At 50.9% G+C, this 20,181-nt stretch overlaps 1 protein-coding gene across 3 annotated transcripts; it reads left to right on the forward strand.

The window, feature by feature from the left end:
• Positions 1-1,857: 1,857 nt before the first annotated feature.
• NPHS1 (NPHS1 adhesion molecule, nephrin) lies at positions 1,858-19,491 on the forward strand. Of its 3 annotated transcripts, XM_044667454.1 has the most exons (29): positions 1,858-1,946; positions 2,032-2,235; positions 2,511-2,633; positions 2,918-3,046; positions 4,751-4,832; positions 4,932-5,035; positions 5,237-5,364; positions 5,445-5,616; positions 6,176-6,333; positions 6,674-6,818; positions 7,790-7,914; positions 8,381-8,585; positions 8,779-8,908; positions 9,000-9,172; positions 9,383-9,523; positions 9,836-9,976; positions 10,066-10,187; positions 10,594-10,759; positions 10,976-11,132; positions 11,702-11,853; positions 13,082-13,193; positions 13,292-13,473; positions 15,612-15,662; positions 17,528-17,650; positions 17,810-17,837; positions 17,974-18,043; positions 18,762-18,855; positions 18,971-19,092; positions 19,204-19,491. In XM_044667454.1, exons 1-29 carry the CDS (start codon positions 1,889-1,891, stop codon positions 19,321-19,323), a joined length of 3,717 nt encoding a protein of 1,238 aa, XP_044523389.1. In that variant the 5' UTR covers positions 1,858-1,888; the 3' UTR covers positions 19,324-19,491. The 3 variants fall into 3 exon arrangements, with proteins under 3 accessions (XP_044523389.1, XP_044523390.1, XP_044523391.1); XM_044667455.1 differs by lacking the exon at positions 1,858-1,946 and having other exon boundaries at positions 2,190-2,235; positions 18,804-18,855; XM_044667456.1 differs by lacking the exons at positions 1,858-1,946; positions 18,762-18,855; positions 18,971-19,092; positions 19,204-19,491 and adding an exon at positions 18,604-18,751 and having other exon boundaries at positions 2,190-2,235.
• The last annotated feature ends 690 nt before the right edge of the window (positions 19,492-20,181 follow it).

The raw sequence follows: 20,181 nt of genomic DNA on the forward strand, positions 1-20,181 counted from the left end.
GTAGCTCAGTGGATGGAGAGCCAGGCCTAGAGACAGGAGGTCCTGGGTTCAAATCTGTCTTCAGACACTTCCTAGATGTGTGACCCTGGGCAAGTCACTTAACCCCCATTGCCTAACCCTTACCACTCTTCTGCCTTGGAGCCAATTCACAGTATTGACTCCAAGATGGAAGGTGAGGGTCTTAAAAATAACAAATAAACAAATGAACGAAAGAATGAATGAATGAATGAACAAACAAATGAATAAATAAATAAATGAAAATTTTTTAAAAAGAAGGGTCAGTTAGATGGTGAAATAAAGTAGTGACCCTGGAGTCAGGAGGACCTGAGTTCAAACCCAGCCTAAGACACTTCCTGGATGTATGATCCTGGACAAGTTGCTTCACTCTGTTGGCCTCAGTTTCCTTATCTGTAAAGTGAGCTGGAGAAAGAAATGGAAAACGACTCCAGAATCTCTGCCAAGAAAACCTAAAATGGGGTCACATCTGACACGACTAAACAAGAATAAAATGCTTTTGTCTTCGTTCATTCATTCATTGTGGAGAAGGACAAATGAGATCCACTGAGGATCTGGCCAGGGTAGACTAAACTTTAAGGAGGAACCTGGGCTACTGACTGATCGAGAGACAGAGACTGGAGGAAGGGCTGAAAGGAGAAATATTTACAGCCTTCTCCTCCTCCTCCTGGCCCTACATATGTGTCAGGGGCTTTGAGAGATGGGGCGGCCAGCCGTGGAAAGGGCCCCGAGAGCCACGGCGTCTTCTGGAGAGAGCTGGGTTTCTGTGAGCACCCGAAGACGGAGGGAAGCGCCCTCAAGGAAGATGTCTGGGATCACAGACTTAGAGCTGGAAGGGAGTTGTTTGGGAGTCGGATTCCATCGTTTTACGTACACAGGGAGAGCGGAGGCTCTGGAGTGTGAAATAGCTTTCCCAGAGCTCAGAGATTGTGGCCGAATCAGGATTTGAACTGAAAGCCTCTGACTCTAAAGCCAGAGACTCTCAGGGACTCAGTTTCCCTCTCTGTAAAAGGAAAAGTTCCATCAGATGGCAGTAGTAAGAACAGATGTTTACAGCCCTTTCTTAACATAGATTAATGCCTTTGACCCTCACCACAAACTTGTGAAGAGCTTTCATCGTAACCATTTTTTCTTATTTTTTAAACCATTATCTTCTGTCTTAGTATCACTTAAGAGAATGATAAGGGCGAGGCAGTTGGGGTTAAGTGACTTGCCCAAAGTCATACAGTTAAGAGGTGTCTGAGACCAGATTTGAACCCAGGTCCTCCCGACTCCAGTCCTGGTGCTCTATCCACTGAACCATCTAGTTGCCTCTCATTGTAACTATTTTAAGGATAGGAACATCTGATTGCAGTGACTTGCCTAGAGTCACACAGGCAATAAATGAGGCAGAATTCAAACTCAAGCCTTCCTGATGCCATCTCCAACACTTTGCCCGCTCTGCCACCCGACTCCAGCTCTCTGTTTGTAGGAGCCCTGAAAGCCCCACTCGGTCCCCGAGGGACAAGCCCAGTTAATGCCTCCCAAGGTGGCAGGATGAGGGAGATGGCAGGGAGCAGAGTTGGCTGTTCCTGGGAGTGGAGGGGTTGTCAGGCTGAGGAATGTCTCTGGCATGTGCTGACGAGGGGGGATTCCTGATCCCGGCTCTGCCCCCACCCCAGCAGGAAAATAAGGAGGAAAGAGCCAGAGCTCTCCGGAGAGCGTGTAACGAAAAGAAGGGTGCCCCGGGAGTGAGCAGATCGGGCTTCCAGGCCCCCAGCTGGCTGCTTTTGAGCCAGGCCCCTCTCGGCTCTGATGGTCTCTAAGTCTCCCAGACATCCGGAAGCAGGGAGCTGAGCCGGAGCGAGGGAAGGGCTAGAGTTGGGGGGCAGAGATGGCGATGCCCAGGGCGGCGCTGCGTACCGGAATCTTCCTGCGGCTGCTTGGGGCAGGTAAGAGAGACCATCGGCCCCCACCCCTCCCCCTAATAGACCTCGATTCCACGTCCCCTTCCAATGACTTCTCTCTTCCCCAAAGTCTGGCTCCAGACCCCACCCCGGCAGGACTTCTGGATGCTACCAGACAACGTGACGGTCATCACCGGGGAGGACGTCGTACTGAAATGCGGCGTCCGGGCCCGACAAGGGCACGTGCAGTGGGTGAAAGATGGTTTCGTGTTGGGTCCCAACCCTCAGATCCCAGGCTTCCCCAGGTACCACATGACAGGGGACCCCGATCAAGGTGAGTTCTGTCTGGCTGCCAAGGTCCAAGGCAGAGGGGCCCAGGGTTACCCAAGGAAAACACTTCTAATAATTCGCCCCACCGGCAGCCTCCAAGCAGAGGTCTGACGATGACCTGCTTGACTGCTTGTCGGAGGAAGAGGGGATTCCTTCTGGGTCGGGGTTGGACCTTCCTGACCTGGGCTGCTGGGAGAGTTGACCATCACCCCACAAATGCAAGCGAAGACTCCTCTCTGGGCTAGAACGAACCTCAGGGCGCCGAATCTCTCTGGACAGGCGAGTTTCACCTCCACATCTCTAAGGTTGATATCAGCGACGACGCGGAGTTCGAATGCCAAGTCAGCCGGTCCGAGACCAGCCCCGAGCTCATTTCTCCTCGGATCAGCGTCACTGTGCTAGGTATGAGCTCTGGCCCTCAGGGCCCCAAGTTCTTAGCAGGGTTCCTCCCTTCCCTCTGCTCCACCCTGACCTCAGCCCCAGGCCCCCCAGAGAGGAGCCTCCACCGGCCTCTGACCATCCTAAGAGCCTCCTTAGCCAGATTCTGGGGTGAACCTTCTTGGAGATCCCTGCATCAGTCACCCCATTCTTTACGAGCTTTGGGGGGCTCAGGCATCTAGTCTTGGGGTCATTCTCGCTGACTTTGGGGTGAGATTCTCTGCTCTCTGACCCTCCTCCTCCTTCAGTACCTCCCAAGGCGATACAAATGAATCCTGAGGTTGGGAGCTTGGTCACCTGGGTTGCTGGAGAGGAGTATTCAGTCACCTGCACCTCCAGTGACTCTAAACCAGAGGCTGAGATCTCCTTTCACCAGGGTGAGTGGGTGTATGTGACTGAGACTTTTTGGTGAGACCAATATTTTGTGGTCATTCAGCCATTTCAGTCGTGTCCGGCTCTTCTGACCCCATCTGGGATTTTCTTGGCAAAGACGCTAGTTTGCCATTTCCTTCTCCAGCCCATTTTACAGATGAGGAAACTGAGGCAAATGGGGTAAAGTGACTTGCCCAGGGTATCTGAGGACAGATTTGAACTCAGGTCTTCTAGACTTAAGGCCTGATACTCTATCCATTCACTAATTCATAGTTACCAATTCCATGAGGATGCATTGAGTGTCTGCTGTTTTATTGGGGGGGGGTAGTTTGTGGGAAATCCAAAAGTGAATCAAATGCCATCCCTTAGGCTTCACTTCTGACACATTCTGGCTGTGTGTCCCTGGGCAAGTCACCGACTCCCAGAGCCAAAGGCCACCTTTTAGAGACGATAAATGGCTTAAGAGCTACCGTGCCAACCCCCTCTGTCCTCTGATGGCTACCCCAGTCAAAGCTTCCCCCCACAAGGACCTCCACTGACATGGGAAACCTCCTTATCCAGGAGGAACCTCTATCAATTAAATCAGGAGTCCAGGCCCTGACTATGTCCTAGCATTTCTGTCCAAGCTCTTCTATAGTAGGAAAGAGAAGGTATGTGCCCAGGAATGGCCAAATGAAATAATATTTGTCAAGTTCTAAGCAAGGTGCCTGGCACATAGAAGGCACTGAATGAATGTATCTTCCCTTCCCTTCCTCTAACCCCAGACCGCTTGGGAAAGGGCATTTAAAGGTCTGAACTATATTGGAAGCTCAGGGAAGGATAAATAGACTTCCTTTTGGAAGAATCAGGCAAGACGTCCTGGTGGAGATGCCATTTGACCTGGACACTGAGAGATGGGCAGAGACTAGATTTGGCTCAGACGGGCATTCCGAGGTCTGTGGAATTGTACGAGGAGAAAAGATATGGTCAAAGAGAGCGAGAAGGACTCATTGGGCTGGAGCGGAGGGGAACAAAAATGGGAGCAACAGGGAACAAAGCCATAGGAGGGACTCAAGATCAAAGCAAGGAATTTGGACTTTATCCTCTGAGAAATGGGAAACCACTGAAAGGTTCCAGCAGGAACGTCTCTAATAAAATAAAGAACCAGAGCCAGTCACACGAAGCTAAATCTGGCCGTTTGTGCAGGATGGATTGGAGGGAGGAAGGGTCTAGAGGCCAAGATATAAGTGAGGAGGCTGCTGGAATATTCCAAGGCAGGGGCCAGGAAATCCTGAGCTTGCACTTATGCTGTGTGGGGGTACAGGGCTGGGATAGAATCAACAGGCTCTTGGGATTGATTGGATGTGGGAGGGGAGGAAGGAGATGACTTGGAGGAGGGCAGGGCTATTAACCGGAGAAGGGAAGGCAGGAAGAAGGGGGTTTGGTTGACCAGAGCATGAGTTTGGCCTGGGTTAGTCAGGTGGAGGTATTAGCAGGCTACTTAGGAGGGAGATGGAATGGTGGGGAGAACCCCAAAAGTAGACCACAGATAGAGATCGGCATGTGTGGCTGTGGAGGGCAGAGCGAGAGAGGCAAAACCAAGGAAGCTTGGATCTTGGGGATAAGCTCCCTTGGATCACTGGGAGATGTGGTCCCCCCATTCTCCCTAATTCCTGATCTAGCTCTGTGTGTGTCTCTCCCTCCCTTTCCCCCTTCTTCTTGCTAAGCAGACACCTGGCTGCTTCCGGATGTCTTTCCCTACACAAATCCTGGATCCCAGGAGAAATTCGTTACCACCGAGGCTACAGTCAGGTAAGGTGGGAAGGCAGGCCATGGACCCCCAAGGACCCAAACTCTTCCCCCCAATTTAGTCTCCTCCCTGGCCCTCCCTTTGAATCCCTCTCTGCCTAGGGTGACTCCCAGGCCCTCTGACAACGGGAAACTCCTGGCCTGTGAAGTGATCAATCCAGCCATGAAGGAGCCCTTGAAATCTTCTTTCACCATGAACATTCTGTGTGAGTTAGGGCGCCAGCACATGGTGGGAAGGGGGGGCCCTGTTCATTCACTGAGAGAGTCCAGCATGTTCCCCTCCGGGAAGCATAGGCATCGCGACTCACTGGGAAATGGGAGGCCAGGGTGGGACGTAGAGGAAGCTACGTTCTGGGTCTCTTTGAGGACGTCCAGGGCTGAACGTCCTCTGGGTCCCTTCTCCCCAGTTCCCCCCGGCCCTCCTGTCATTGAGTGGCCAGGCCAGCTGGAAGGGAAAGCTAAAGCCGGACAGAATTTGGAGCTGCTCTGTGTGTCACGAGGGGGAAACCCTCTGGCCACGCTACAGTGGCTAAAGGTAAGGTGGGGGATCTGGGAAAACGAGGCTTTCAGTGCCAGGACCCCCCGTTCACTTTTTCCACCCTCTCCCCACACCAGAACGGGAAGGTGATCTCCACAGTTTGGGAGACTGACCACAAGCAGGCCCTGGCCCGAAGCCTCCTGCCCCTGACCATTCAGCCGGAGGACAATGGGGCCCAGCTCAGCTGTGAGGCCCAGAACAGCGTGTCCCCTGAGGTTCAAGAGCACGTGATCACGCTGCACATCACCTGTGAGGACCGCGGGATCGTGAGAGCTGCCCTCGGCCCGGTTCCGTCCCAGAGTCTCCTCGGAGTCACTAGTTTCTGTGCTGAAGTTGTGTGTCCCCTTCCTCTGCCCCAGCCTTCGTTTAGTGCCCCCAGCTTGGGCACCAGAACCGTGACTGGGAATTCTGGTGCCCAGGGCAGATGCAGTTTGGGGAGATGGACCTCTAGAGAGAGGGGGCTCTGGGATGCCTTGCTTTGAAGAGGGAGATAGACGCCAGGCTTCCTTATAACTGGGAAGAAGGTCACTTTCGTCCTCTGTAAAAGGCATGGCTCGGGTCCTAAAAACATGGCGGAGGGCAACAAGGAGGGGCAGCCCTTCCTCCAGAGGAGCAGCCAGCGAGTGCCCTGGGCCCTTGAGACAAACTGGGGAAGGCAGCTGGCAGCAGAGGGAGCGCCGTAAGAGTGGGAGCTTGGGGGTGGCAAAGTGCAGGGTCCTGATGGGGAGAAAGCCCCAGCCAGCCACCCCGGCCTCGTTCTAGCTCTGACTGGTGCCATCTTCACATCTCTCCATCTCCCTCCTTCCAGTCCCCCCCAGCGCCATCATCATCTTGGGCTCCACAAGCCTAGAAGAAAACAAGACCACAACCTTTTCCTGTTACACCAAGTCTAGCAACCCCGGAGTCCTCCTGCGCTGGTGGCTGGGGTGGCGGGAGCTGATCCCCACAGACGTAACCGTCACTGATGTGAGTTCTGAGGGCTCCAGCCCTGGTCCCCAAGGAGGAGGGTCCCCAAGTTCCTGAGGCCATATTCGAACCCAGGACCTCCCAGCTCTAGACCTGGCTCTCATTGAGCCACCAAGCTGCCCTAGATGGGCTTTTATTAAGCACCTATTATATACCAGGCTTAAAACTGGGTTCTGGGGATAAACACAGCTGGGATCCAGGCCAGCCCTCTGTGGGGCCTGGGCAAACTGGTAGGGACTGAGGAGGACCCCAAGGCTTGGGTCCACCTTAAGTGGGTCCTGAGGAAATCTTTGGGCTGGAGGGCTGGAGGCCCCAATTTAGCTTCTGATTCCATCCTCAGGGCTTGCACGGTGGCCGAGTGACCATGTCGAATGTGACCTACACTGTGAGAAGGGCAGACAACGGGCTCATGCTGACCTGTGAGGCCTTTAGTGAGGCTTTTGCCAAGGAGACCCTCAAGAAATCGGTCACACTCAATGTGAAATGTGAGTCCCCTGGAGTCGTCAGCAACCTAACAGAACATTCTTTGACCTCCCAATCAATGGACATGCTTTTATTTTTGTAAAAAACGCTTACCTTTGCTCTTAGAATCAATACTGTGCATTATGTCCAAGACTGAAGAGTACTAAGGGCTAAGCAATGAGGGGTAAATGACTTGCCCAGGGTCACACAGTTTAGGAAGTTCCTGAGGCCATATTTGAACCCAGGACCTCCCAGCTCTAGACCTGGCTCTCACTGAGCCACCCAGCTGCCCCAGACATGCTTTTAGTAAGCACCTATTACGTACCAGGCTTAAAACTGGGGTCTGGGGATATAAATACCGCAGGGATCCAAGCCAGCCCTCTGTGGGAACTGGGGAAACTGGTAGGGGCAAGATTGATAATAGTCATAGACTAGATAACCAAATAAATACACAGTGACTGGGTAGGAAGGCCTCAACAAATAGGAAAATGTAGAAAGGTGATCTTGGAGTATCTTGGTATAACGCAAGGATTCCTGGAAATGGAGGTGTCATCTGGGGCTCCCAGAGATGGAATGCTGTGTATCCCCGTCTGCCAAGTAAGCTAGATGGGGTGGAATGAAGATTGCGTGAAGAGGAGAAATGCATTAACTGGCCTGGAAAACCAAGCTAGAGCCAGAGCAGAAAGGGTGTCTAAGGCGAAACAGAGGGTTGGTATTTTTTTCTAGAGGGAATAGAGAATCACTGAAGCTTCTTGAGCAGAGGAGTGACCTGCATAATCAGGTCCATGCTTTCTTAATGTCCATTTGCCAGCTGCATGAATTGGAGACTAGGGATGCTAGAGACCCAGAGAACCGTTGGGAGACTATTTCAATAGTCCAGGCTGCTCCCTGAGGACATTTCCCTCCGAGACCCTTTCCTAGACCCCACAGCTTAAGTTCAGGGAGAATTTGGGATGAAAAAAGGCTGATCTCCCCCTTCCCTACCACCCACCAGATCCTATCCAAAGACTCTGGATTGAGAGTTTCCCGGAGGGGGAAATTTTTCGAGCAGGAAACTACATTCGGCTCCTGTGTCTGGCCACAGGGGGCAACCCAGATCCCTCTCTCTCCTGGTGCAAGGTTAGTGTGGAAAACTCGGGTTCAGGAAGGGTTTTGAGGATTCCTAAAAGGCAGAAATTCCTTCCCAGGGAAGCAGGTGTGCCTATAAAGCGGGGCGAGGTGGGGGCGCTGAGAATAGAAAATGCCAGGAATTTGGGGCTCTCTGTGCTGGGAGGCCACTTGTATGATGCACTGGTGGGGGATTCTGGGGATCAGGATTCTGGGATTTTACCTAAGCAAGGAGAGTTCTGAGGGGAGAGAGAAGAATGCTGAGGAGGAATTTGAACCTGGAACAGCTTCAGAAGGAAGGGTGGGGAGGAGAGTCGAGACTGAGAAATGGGAGGAAGAGGAGGAGGAGGAGGAGGAGGAGGAGGAGGAGGAGGAGGAGGAGGAGGAGGAGGAGGAGGAGGAGGAGGAGGAAAGAAATGCCCAACTGGCTATTGGGTGCCAAGGGATTCTGGGGGCTGGGACGGGAATGGATTTCAAGGATAAGAAGCCGGTGGTAGAACCCAAGTCAGCCACAGAGCAGAGGTCACGGAGCAGTGTGGAGAAGTCAGGAAACACCTTCACGAGAGAGTTGGTCCTAAAGTTGGACCCTAGTGACAACCAGGCCATCTACACCTGCAAGACCACCTCCAACTGCAAGGCCACTAACGACCAAGCCTCGGCTTCCACCAAGTTCCACGTGCAGTGTGAGGCATCACCCTGATCCTCTTGGGAAGGGAGCCCCAAGGGATGGGGCTTGGGAAACTCTCACCCCTGGGGGAAAGGGGAAAGGGTGTTGGATGGAAGGTTCTGGAAAGTTATCATACCCTCTAGATGGAAATTTGGGGATGGCACGAGAGCATTTTTCACACACACGCATCCCTTTCCTCCTCGTGGCAGTCCCTCCCATCAACGTGACCATCTCAGCCAATACCTCCGTTCTGCGGCCCGGAGACTCCGTGAAGCTCACGTGTGTCAGCCTCAGCAGTAATCCCCCGGCCAATCTGTCCTGGGAAAAGGAAGGGGAGAGGTGAGGCCCCCCTGGCTGGGCCTGAAGAATCCCAGCCCCCAGAGCTGTCCCCGGGGCTCCCGACGCCCCCTCACGTCCCCCTCCTTCCCAGGCTCCAAGGAGTGCCCTTCAAGCACAAGCCATCCCGGTTCAGGGGCTCGGAGGCCTCGGGGAGCATATTTCTTCATGTGTCCTCCCAGGACCACGGCCACCGGGTCATCTGCAAGGCCAACAGCCCTGAGCTTCAAGAGACCGTGAGCGCCTTCTATCGGCTCCAGGTTCTCTGTGCGTGTTCTGGGGGGTGGCCAGGCTGGGGAGGGGGCCCGTGACCCATCCCTGATCCCGAGCCAGACCCAGGAACCACGCCAAGCTTAGCACAGGGCCTGGCACACAGTGAACGAGTAACAGATGTCTGGTGACTTTCTCCTCCCCTCCCCAAGGCCGGAGCCTGGCTCCACACACAGGTCCCAGTAATCACGTTCCCTGTCCTCATAGACCCTCCCAAGTTCCTGGACGATCAGGTCCTCAAAGTGGAAGCCCAGGAACATGGGGGAGCGCTGTTCCCCATCTCTGTGTCTGCCAACCCAGCCCCAGAGTTCTTCAACTGGAGCTTCCAGGGAAGCAAACTGAGTCCAGGTACCTGAAGTGGGAGAGAAGACCCTTGGAAAAGAGACTATGGTCCTGAAGGGTTCTGGGAAGGAAGAACATCCTTTTTTTTTTTTTTTTTAAAACCCTTGTACTTCGGTGTATTGTCTCATAGGTGGAAGATTGGTAAGGGTGGGCAATGGGGGTCAAGTGACTTGCCCAGGGTCACACAGCTGGGAAGTGGCTGAGGCCGGGTTTGAACCTAAGACCTCCCGTCTCTAGGCCTGACTCTCACTCCACTGAGCTACCCAGCTGCCCCCTGAACATCCTTTTTGATGTTGCATCCCTCCCTTCACTTCCCAGATGGGGGTCCCAGACACCGGATCCTCCCTGGAGGAGCCCTGAAACTGTGGAACTTGACAAAGGGAGATGGCGGGGAGTACCGGCTGCTTTGTCAGAATGCAGAGGGCGTCAATGAGACCATCATCAGGCTGGACATCCACTGTGAGACCATCATCAGGCTGGACTTCCCCTCGTCCTCCACACCCCCCCCAGGCTTTCTCACCTGCCCTTTGCCCCTCTTGCCTCCCCAGATCCCCCCACCATCCGGACCATCCAGGATCTCACCGAGGTGGATATAGGCGGATCGGCTGAGATTCTTTGCATCGTCGATGCCAACCCTGTCCTTCCAGACATGTTTCGGTGGGAGAGGCTGGTGAGGGATTCCCCTACGCCTCCCCCCAACCCCAGCTTCGACTTCACAGCCTTGTTCCTTTACCCGAGTCAACCCTCAACCCTGGGTGGCACATCCCTGCCCACTCTGTGATGGCATTTCTCCAAGGGCTCCTGCCCTGCCCACCCCCAGCTGAAGGAAGATATTTGACATGACCCCAGAAAACTGGCAGGATTTCGCCTGAAGCATCCATTCATGGGATTATGGGGACTTTCCTAGACTGTGTACTTCTGGAAGAGGACAGAAAGGCAGAGGAGAGAGGGAGGCTTTGGGTCGGGAATGTTCTGGGAAGCCCAAGTCCGGGAGAGTCCCGGGAGGCAGAAGCCAGAGCTGTGTCTCTCCCTCTGCCATGGGCTTCTGGCCCTCAGTATGATCTGTGTCCCTGAAGGGAGAGGAAGAACAAGAAATGGAGGACATGGAACAAATATCCCAAGGATTGACGGGGCGTCTTCAGATCCATCGGGCCACCTTGGAGCAGGCTGGGCCATACCAGTGCATCGTGGACAATGGGATAGCCCCTCCTGCCCGGGCAGTCTCGCAGCTGATTGTGAGATGTAGGTAACAGGCCCTCCCAAATGAGGGGATTCCACACTAAGTTCATCTGGATCTACCCATCTGCCACCTGGACCTTAGAGGTGACTCCCCCGTGGTCCTCAGAGGCCCCTCACTGTGACCCCTTGAAATCTCAGAGCTTAGAGAAACCCCTCTGCGCCCCATTTTAGATGGCAGAATTCTTCCTCTTATGCCCACTCCTCATTGCCTCCCTCAAGTTGCTCCTGAGGTCGAACACCCCCAGCCCCTCACTAAGGTGGCTGCCGCCGGGGACAGGTCCAGCTCGGCGACATTACATTGCCGGGCACGCGGCGTCCCTAACGTTGTCTTCACCTGGGCCAAGAATGGGGTTCCCCTGGACCTCCAAGACCCCAGGTCAGCCCCCTTCACTGACAGCAGACCTGACTCACTGACCCACCCTCAGCTTTCCACATGCCTCCTCACCTCACCCACAATCTGTCACCATCCCACTCCTGGATCCAAACTGCATGCCCTGGTCCCCTGGGAAGGGCAGCTGGCTGGCACTGGGCCCAGAGTCAGGAAGACTCATCTGCCCGAGTTTAAATCTGGCCTCAGATACCTAGTTACCAGCTGTGTGACCCTGGGGTAGTCACTTTACTCTGTTTGCCTCAGTTTCCTCATCTGGAAAATGAGTTGGAGAAGAAAATGGCAAACCTAGTCCTCTGGGAATGTAACCTTTCTATTATGGATATGTCTTCCCATACCCAATTCCCATTCCCTGACACTATCCCCACAAATCTTGGCACACACCCTTCTGTCCCTAACGCCACACGCCACTGACCTAAACTCTCATGCCATTCCCTTAGCTCCTGCCCCGTATCCCCCCATCCGAGCCCCATCTAGCCTATAACTCCACCTAATCTCCGTCCCACCCCCACCATCCCTGGACCTTACTTCATTCCTTTTCTACCCATTTCTCTCAGATACACCGAGCACACCTATCACCAGGGACCAGTTCATAGCAGTGTTCTCACCATTGCCAATGTCACAGCTGCCCAAGACTATGCCCTCTTCACCTGCACAGCCACCAACAACCTGGGCGCTGACCACACGGACATCCAGATCGTCAGCATTAGTATGGCTTGGGGTGGGGATGAGAGGGAGAGGGCAGGACCTCTAGGGCAAGAGTTACTTTTTTTTAACTTTCTTTTATTTTTTTCAATTACAAATAGAAATAATTTTCAGCAGTTGTTTTCTGATAGTTTGTGATTCAGATTCTTTCCCTCTTTCCCCAAGGCAGTAAATAGTCTATTATAGGTTATACCCATTCTTTCAAGCTATACATATTTCCATATTCTTCATGCCATGGCAAGAGACACATATTGCACATACAATTAAAAAAACTCATGAAGGAAATAAAGTGAAAAATGACATGCTTTAATTAATAACACTCCAACTCCTTTTTGGCTGTGGATAGCATTTCTTATCATGAGTCCCTTGGGCTTATCTTGGGATCTTGTTTTGTTGATAATGGTTTAATCCTTCACAGCTGATCATGGTACGATATTTCTGTTACTGTATACAGTGTTCTCCTGGTTCTGCTCACTTCACTTTGTATCAGTTCATATAAGTCTTCCCATGAACTCATCTCGTTTGTCATTTCTTATGGCACAATAGTATTCCGTTACAACCATATACCACAACTTGTTCAGCCATTTGTGAAGTGACAGACAACCCCTCAGTTTCCAATTCTTTGCCACCACAAAAAGAGCTGTCAAAACTATTTTTTATAAGTAGGTCCTTTTCTAGAGTACAAGTTCTTAACTGAGGGCCTATGGACCCCCAGAGATTGTAGGAGGTCCATGAATGTGAATGGGGAAAAAAAACTATTTATTTCCCCATAACTGGTTTCCTTTGTCATCCTAAGTATTATATGTCTACAAACATGATTCTGGGAAGAAGCCCACCAGCTTCACTAAGGGGGTCCATGACACAAAAATAGTTTAGAACCCCTAATCTTGGGAAATCTCTTGTTCCAAAGCCTTAAGGATTGCATGTATTCCTCACTTCATGAAGTATCTATATTCCTAAAGTGGAATTTTTGCCACTCAAAAACTATTTCTAGTGAGCTAAGAGGGTTTAATCTTTGAAGAATAGGTGTAGCCCTTTCAGAAAATCTTGCTGGGGCCTCTCCCACCTTGCCCCTCTTTTAATTTATTGGTTTTGTAAGTTCAAATCTTCAAAGCTAGACCTGCGTGTGCCCAGGCAGGAAATGGGCATAGAATGCCATCTGTGTGAAGGGATGTCAGGAAGGGTAAATAGAGCTGAGTGTCTGGTTTTTCTTTCATCTCTTCCCTTGACAGGTCGCCCAGACCCTCCAAAAGGCCTAAGGGTCACGAATATCACCCATCACTCTGTGGGCTTGGAATGGAAAGCAGGCTTCGATGGGGGCCTGGAGCAGAGGTTCCGTGTCAGGTAGGGGCCACAGTGGCTGAGAGAAGAGATTGGGGAGGGAGAGGGCTGACTAAAGCTGAGTGTCCCCGTCACCTACAAATTCCCCGTGATCCCTGCAGGTATGAGGCACCAGAGACACCAGGGTACCTGTATGTGGATGTCTTCCCACCTCAAGCCACGACCTTCACTGTGGAGGGTCTTCGGCCTTTCACCCTGTATCATTTCTCCCTACTGGCCACCAATGCCCTGGGGGACAGCGACCTTGCTGATCGAGGAGTCCGGCTGCCAGTCACCACCATAGGTGCCTTGGGGAAAGATCTTAGAGAAAATTATCCATTAGGGAGTCCATGGAAAGGGTAGGAACTAGGGGCAGCTTAGGTGGCTCAGTGGAGAGAGCACCAGGGTTGGAGATGGGAAGTTCCACACTTCCTAGCTGGGTGACACTAGGCAAGTCACTTAACCCTAATTACCTAGCCCTTACCAGTCTTCTGTCTTGGAGCCAATACTCTGAGTCAATTCTAAGAAGATAAAAGAGTTTTTTAAAAAAATTAAACAAAGAAAGAATATAGCTCCCAGCCCTTGGGAAGTCATCAAGAAAATCCTGCCTTTATAACTAGGGAAGGGGGAAGAGATCAAGCATTTATTCAGAGCTCAAGTACTTGACAAATATTATCATATTTGATCCTCACAACAGCCCTGGGAAATAGGTTCTATTAGAATCTCCATTTTCCCCAGTTGAGGGAACTGAGGCAGGCAGAGGTTAAGTGACTTACCGGGGATCACATAGCTACATGAAATATCTGAGGCCAAATTTGATCTCCTAACATCAGGTCCAGTGACCTCCCCACTGTAGAAAGAAGAGAAAGAACATTTTAGACCCAGGATACCATTGTTGACAAAGACAGAGAGACCCAAAATAAGAGATCATGTTCTGGTAGCAGAGAGGAAGCCAGTTGCTTTAGGCATAGCAGGCATGGAGAGGAATAAGAGGAGAGAAGACAGAGGAGAAAAGGTGGACCTAGACTTGTAGGAGTTCTTGGATGTCGAGTAAAGGAGGGACACGACCAGATCAATGCATGAGAGTTTAGAGAATCTTAGATCCAGTGCTGGAAGGGACCTTAGAAGCCACGAAGGAGCAGATGATTCTGGCAGCTGTGTGAAGGAGGATGTAGAAGGGCAAGATCTACTGGGATACGGTAGGGATATAGGTGGTCAGTCATAAGGACCTGCGTGTTGTTGAGGAGTGACAATGAGACTATGCAGAAATGGAATGGATATGGGCGAGGTGGAATCAGCAGAACTTCATAACTGTTTGGCTTGGAGAATCAAGGAAGAGAGAAGGGTCAAAGAGGACCCCAAGTTCTTGAATTTGTGGGACTGAGTGAATAACAGCGCCTGAGAACACCAACAGTAAGGTCAGAGGGAAGAACAGGTTTAGGAGGAAGGAAAATGAGCTTGGTTTTGGATAAGTTGAATTGAAGGGGCCAGTGGGGTATCCAGGCAGAGATGTCCCATAAGTAACAGATGATACTTACATGGAACCCAGAAAAGGGATCAGTGTATAAGAGAACCATTTGGGAGCCAGGACAGTGATCATTGAAACCATGGAAATGAATGAAGTTGATTAGCTGGAGCATATCCAGGACAGAGTATGACCAAGATGGCGGACAGCCTGAAGAGCAGGACATCTGAAGGAAGAGGGAGACGTAAGCATTATCCTCAAGGCAGTCATGTGAAAGAAAGATGAGACTTCATTCTGCTTGGCCGCAGAGGGAGTGGAACTAAGGGCAGTATGATGGAAGAGTTAGATTTTGGCTTTCCACAAGGAAAAAACTTAACAGACATGTCCAAAGGTGGAAGCTCTCCTTCCCAGGGGAGGCTGTACCATCTGTAGTGCAGAAGGAATTGCTGTCTGGATTTCAGCTGGACTGGATGGTCTCTGAGATCCCATCCAGCCCTGAGTATGATGAGAATGAAAAGAAGAGAGGAAGGATGGGTGAGGACAGAGCATGCATGTACCAGGCCACAAAGAAGTCGGGCACTCAGAAAAGGAGGAAGAGAAAGCCCCAGTGATGTCTCTGAAGTCTAGAGATGAGAGAAGGGATAGGGAAGAGGTTGACGATGGTGACTACAACTAGATTTAACTGTGTGACCTTGGCCAAGTCACTTAATCCCAATCCCCTAGGCCTTAACACTCTTCTGCCTTGGACCCAATAAACTGGATTGATTCTAAGACAGAGGGTAAGGGTTTAATTAATTAAAAAAAGATTAATAAAGACTGACAAAAAAAGAAACTGATCTTTAATCCTGCTGTAGAGATTCATAGGTATGATATAGATTCCATCCAGAGTTTAGCTAGAAGAGGGTAAACACTGTCAGTATTAGAGGGGCATTCTGGTATCCTGGAATTAATCCAGCATGCTCGTTTTCTTTTACTAGATATGGAAGAGTCATCTGAGAAGACAGAAGACCAGTCCCCCACAGAAACTGGTGAGGATTTCCAATCTCCATTATTTTTTTTGCCTAGGAAAGAAGTCCACATAATCTAGTTCCTCCCTCCGTGTGGCCCCATCCACATCCCCTTTAGCTACCTGCCCTCCCCTTGACCAGTTAACTCACCTTTCTGCTCCTCTCCAAAGTCCTTTTAGCTTCTCCTTCCCTTCTTCACTGAATTTAATTCATCAAATGTTTACCGAGTACTACTTGGTGCCTAATCCTTTTCGAGGCACTGTGGGGGATTCAGAGAAAGCTGCAAGTCGGTCCCCACCTTTGGAAACCTTAGCACCAGTTGAGAAGACAAGATGTATATGAAATAATTTACAAACACTACAGAACAATGTGCAGTATAATCCGGCATGGGGCAGCTAGGTGGCACGGTGGAGAGAGTGCTGGGCCTAGAGTCGGAAAGACTCGTCTTCCTGAATTTAAATCCTGTCTCAGACACTTACTAGCTGTGTGACCCTGGACAAGTCATTTGACTTGGTTTGTCTCAGTTCCTCATCCATAAAATGAACTGGAGAAGGAAATGACAAACTCATCCAGGATTTTTGCCAAGAAAAACTCAAAAGGAGTCACAAAGAGTTAGGCATGACTGGAAACAAATGAACAACAAATAACCCAATGTTAAACCATGACATAAAAGAGGTGAGGCTTGAACTAGACTTTGAAAATTCAGCAATACTCTCCGGGGTAAGGACATTTCAGATACCAGGAACAGCCATGATGGCCAGACTTCCCTGTCTGGAGGGCAGAGGCGGGAGGTAAGATTGGAAAAGGAATGCCAGATAATACTATCCTTGATCCTACAAGCAATGGGAAGCCATTGCAAGTATCGGATTAGGGATAACAAAAGTCAAGGATTAAGACCTGGACAGACTTTATAAGATTATCAGGTCTAATCCCTTCATTTCACAGATTGGGAAACTGAGGCTGGAGAGGCTAAATGATTTGCTCTAGTCATATAGGCAGCATTGCTGGCATTGGAACTCAGTTCTCTGATGCCAAATCCAGCATTCTTTGAACAACCTGTTTGTTGATAGCTGTTCTTTTTTTTTTTTTTTTTTTTTTCAACCCTTAACTTCTGTGTATTGGCTCCTAGGTGGAAGAGTGGTAAGGGTGGGTAATGGGGGTCAAGTGTCTTGCCCAGGGTCACACAGCTGGGAAGTGTCTGAGGCTGGACTTGAACCCAGGACCTCCCGTCTCTATGCCTGACTCTCAATCCACTGAGCTACCCAGCTGCCCCTCGATAGCTGTTCTTAACGATTAGAAGGTAAACTCATTGAGGGCAGAGACTGGTTTTGCCTTTGTGTCCCCCAGTAGCTTAATAAAAGTTTGTTGACTGACTGCCTGATGCTGAATGAATGAATGATGGAATGTGAATGTGGTGAGATGAAGCAGGCATCCGAGTGCAGGGTCTCCTAGAGCAAATCTGGAAGGCCAGGGAGATGCGAGAGAGTAGGTAGGCATTGGATGGTGAGGATTGTTATAGGGAAATTGAGGAAAAGTAGGACATGCTGCAAAGCAGAGCCAGGGAAGACTCCAGAACTCTGGAGAGTGAGTTGCTGCTGGGAGCAGTCCATCTCTCTGGAGGGAGTCGGTGTTGGACTTCTCCCGTGAGCAGTTTATCTCCTTGGAAGCGGCTGAGTGTGTGTCTGAACTCCTCAGGTGGACTGAGTGGGTCTGACCGTTTCTCCCCTTCCTTGTGGCTGTCCATCCGGTTCCTGTTTGTGTTTCCTGATGCTTCTGATCTGCTGGGACTCTTATCCTCCATTTCCCTCTAACAAAATGGAAGGAGAGTTCCCCCTCCCCGTCCTTCCTCTTTCCCCCCATGAGGTCCCTGATCCTTCTGCCCCCAGAATTGCCTCAGTGGTTCCTGCTCCCCATCCTCTTTGCCCTGGGGGTTCTGCTACTCCTCTCCAATGCCTCCTGCATCGGATATGTCTTCTGGAGGCAGAAATATCGGAGGCGTTCCTCAGAGGGTAAGGACATCCCGCCTCAGAGGCACGAGGGAGGAGAGAAGGATGTGGACTGGGCTCCTCTGGGTACCAAGGGAGGGTGGATCTGCTTTCCCAAACTCCCTGCGAAGATGGCCCCCAGTGGGCCCACCCTCACTCTTTCCGCTCTCATTCTGCCCTCAGGAACCAAAGAGGAAAAGACAGAGGAAGGGTAAGGAAGGAGCTCTCCTACAGGGAGAGGTCTACTGACTGACGGGAAACAAGGGAGGAATGGGAGGGTGGAGGGCGGGAAGGACAAGGGTGGGAGAAGAAGCTGACTGCCAGACCCTTCCTGCCCCCCATGGCAGGTCAGAGGCTCGAGCTGGGAACGAATATGAAGAGAGCAGATCGAGTGGCAGGAATGCCCCGAGTACCACGGTGAGGCTGGGTGGGGGAAGTGGGCGGGATGCAGGAAAGCCCTGGGAGGAGATGGTTCCTTGACCTACTTGGAGAATAATAGCTAGCATTTATTTATGCAGGGCTTTTGGGTGGACAGAACCCTTGACAAATCCTATCTCAGAATAATCCTCACAACAGCTCTGGGTGCTATTATTATCCCTGTTTTACACACAGAGAAACTGAGGCAAACAGGGTTAAGTGACTTGTCCAGGATCACACAGCTTGGTGGTGAGGTGGGACTGGAACTCAGGTCCAGTGTTCTATCCACTTCATCTCTAGTTTCTTCTATGATTTGAATGGGTTTAGAAAAGCCACCCCCCCCCTCCACTCCCACTCCTGAATATTTTCCCCAATCCGTGTGTCCCTAGTGCCTGGGATTCTGTTTTTAGGACCCTTTTTTAAAAACGCAAATAGCCCCTGGAAGGAGGTAGCACCTTTGAGTGACTGAATGGATCAGAGTCCTTCCTAGACAGAAATAAGGGCAGCAAGAGAAGGCAGGAGAGGGAAACTAAGTCTTTTGCCATACTTTATACACCCAGGACCCCACCTGGGGGCGACTGAAGTGGGGATGGAATGGAGAAGGAGTTCTTACAGGTCCCGATGACATAATAAAGAGAGGAGGGCATTCCTTGAGACCCCAAAGGCTCTGACTAAGGATGAACTGGGGGGATTGATTTTTTGGGGGGGGTGGAAACAGGAGAGTTCAGCAGAGATGGAACCCTATTACCATTCCATGAAGGACTTCAGCCCCAAGCTCCTCCCTACACTTGAAGAGGAACCCCAACATCAAGGTAAATGTTCAGGCCACCCTGCCATCCCCACCTCCATCTTTCTTCCAATCCTTTCCCGGATTAGGACCGAGGACTCCCTAACCAGCGGCTCCTCTGACTTCTGTCCCCTTTCCAGGTCTCTGGCATCACGAGTATGAAGAAGTGGCAGGCGCCGGACCCTTGTATGATGAAGTCGAAAGGCTATACCCCCCATATACGTCTGGTGCCTGGAGAGCTCCCTACAGAGGAGCACAAATGGTGAGGATGCTAAGAGCCTCCATCCTGGCCGGACTGACGGGGTGCTCACTCCCCTGGGTTTTGTTCTCCCTTCTCCCATGCAATTCTCCATTTTCTCTTCACCGTTCCCAGGGAGAATGGCCCCGTGGCGCCTATGAAGAGCTTGGGAGGATTTATGACCTGGTACCTGAAGACCTCCCTGGGGAAGGGCAGGACTACTTGCCCTTCAACCTCCAAGGGGAGTTGGTATGAGACTAACCGAAGGCCCCATAACTTGAAGTTCCCCGTGCTGCCCTTCGGCTGACTCTCCAGATAGCGATCGATGCTTTGGGCCAGTAGGTGTGTCTGCAAAGGCCAATGGTCTTGCCACTTGGCAAACCGGCCAAGCTTGTCCAATAAATAAAGCATACCAGGCTGTGACATGATGACTTTTTCTAAGGAATCAGAAAAGGATGGGGAGCCCTCCCAGGGATGAGGGGGCAAGTCCCTCTCTTCCTTAGCCTAGGCACTTAGCACTCCCCTCCAAATCCAGGATACGGACACCACAGTACGGCTCTATAAAGTGGGAATATCCGCATCTATATTCCAGGAGCATTTTGAGTATCAAATGGGACGATATATTTAGGGCATTTTGTAAATAGGGAGAATAAGCCCTGGACTTCTGATTTCACTAGCGCAAAAAAAAAGAACAAAAAAAAACTCCCTCTACCAATACAGGTCACTCCCAGCCCTGAGACTTAGAGTCTCAATAATAATAATAGCTGGCAATTTATAGAGTGCCTTGAGGTTTGCAGCACATTTCTGAAATCTTATTTTATCCTCACAACAACCCCGGGAGCTAGTTGCTACTATTATTTGCATTTTACAGATGAGGAAACTGGCAGACAAAGGTAATTTGCCCATGATCCTATAGCTAGTAAATATCTGAGGTCAGGATTTGAACTCTGGTCTTCTTGATTCCAAGCTCAACATTAGCCACTATGCCACCTAGCAGTGGATTATTCAAATATATTAGTATTGAGCATATTTTAATTTATGAAATCTATGATATTCTGCCTGAGCTTCAAAGCCCTCCACAAATTCAATGACTTTTTCTTAAAGACCTCCTAT

This window comes from Gracilinanus agilis, chromosome 3 (genome assembly GCF_016433145.1).
Source record: "Gracilinanus agilis isolate LMUSP501 chromosome 3, AgileGrace, whole genome shotgun sequence".
Lineage (NCBI taxonomy): Eukaryota > Metazoa > Chordata > Mammalia > Didelphimorphia > Didelphidae > Gracilinanus > Gracilinanus agilis.

What these genes read in the sequence shown, in the direction of transcription:
- NPHS1 (XM_044667454.1), top strand. Translation starts at nt 1,889, where the DNA reads ATGGCGATGCCCAGGGCGGCGCTGCGTACCGGAATCTTCCTGCGGCTG. An exon ending in CCACGCTACAGTGGCTAAAG is followed by an intron (nt 5,365 to 5,444) that starts GTAAGGTGGGGG and finishes TCCCCACACCAG; the next exon opens with AACGGGAAGGTGATCTCCAC. An exon ending in CACCAAGTTCCACGTGCAGT is followed by an intron (nt 8,586 to 8,778) that starts GTGAGGCATCAC and finishes TCCTCGTGGCAG; the next exon opens with TCCCTCCCATCAACGTGACC.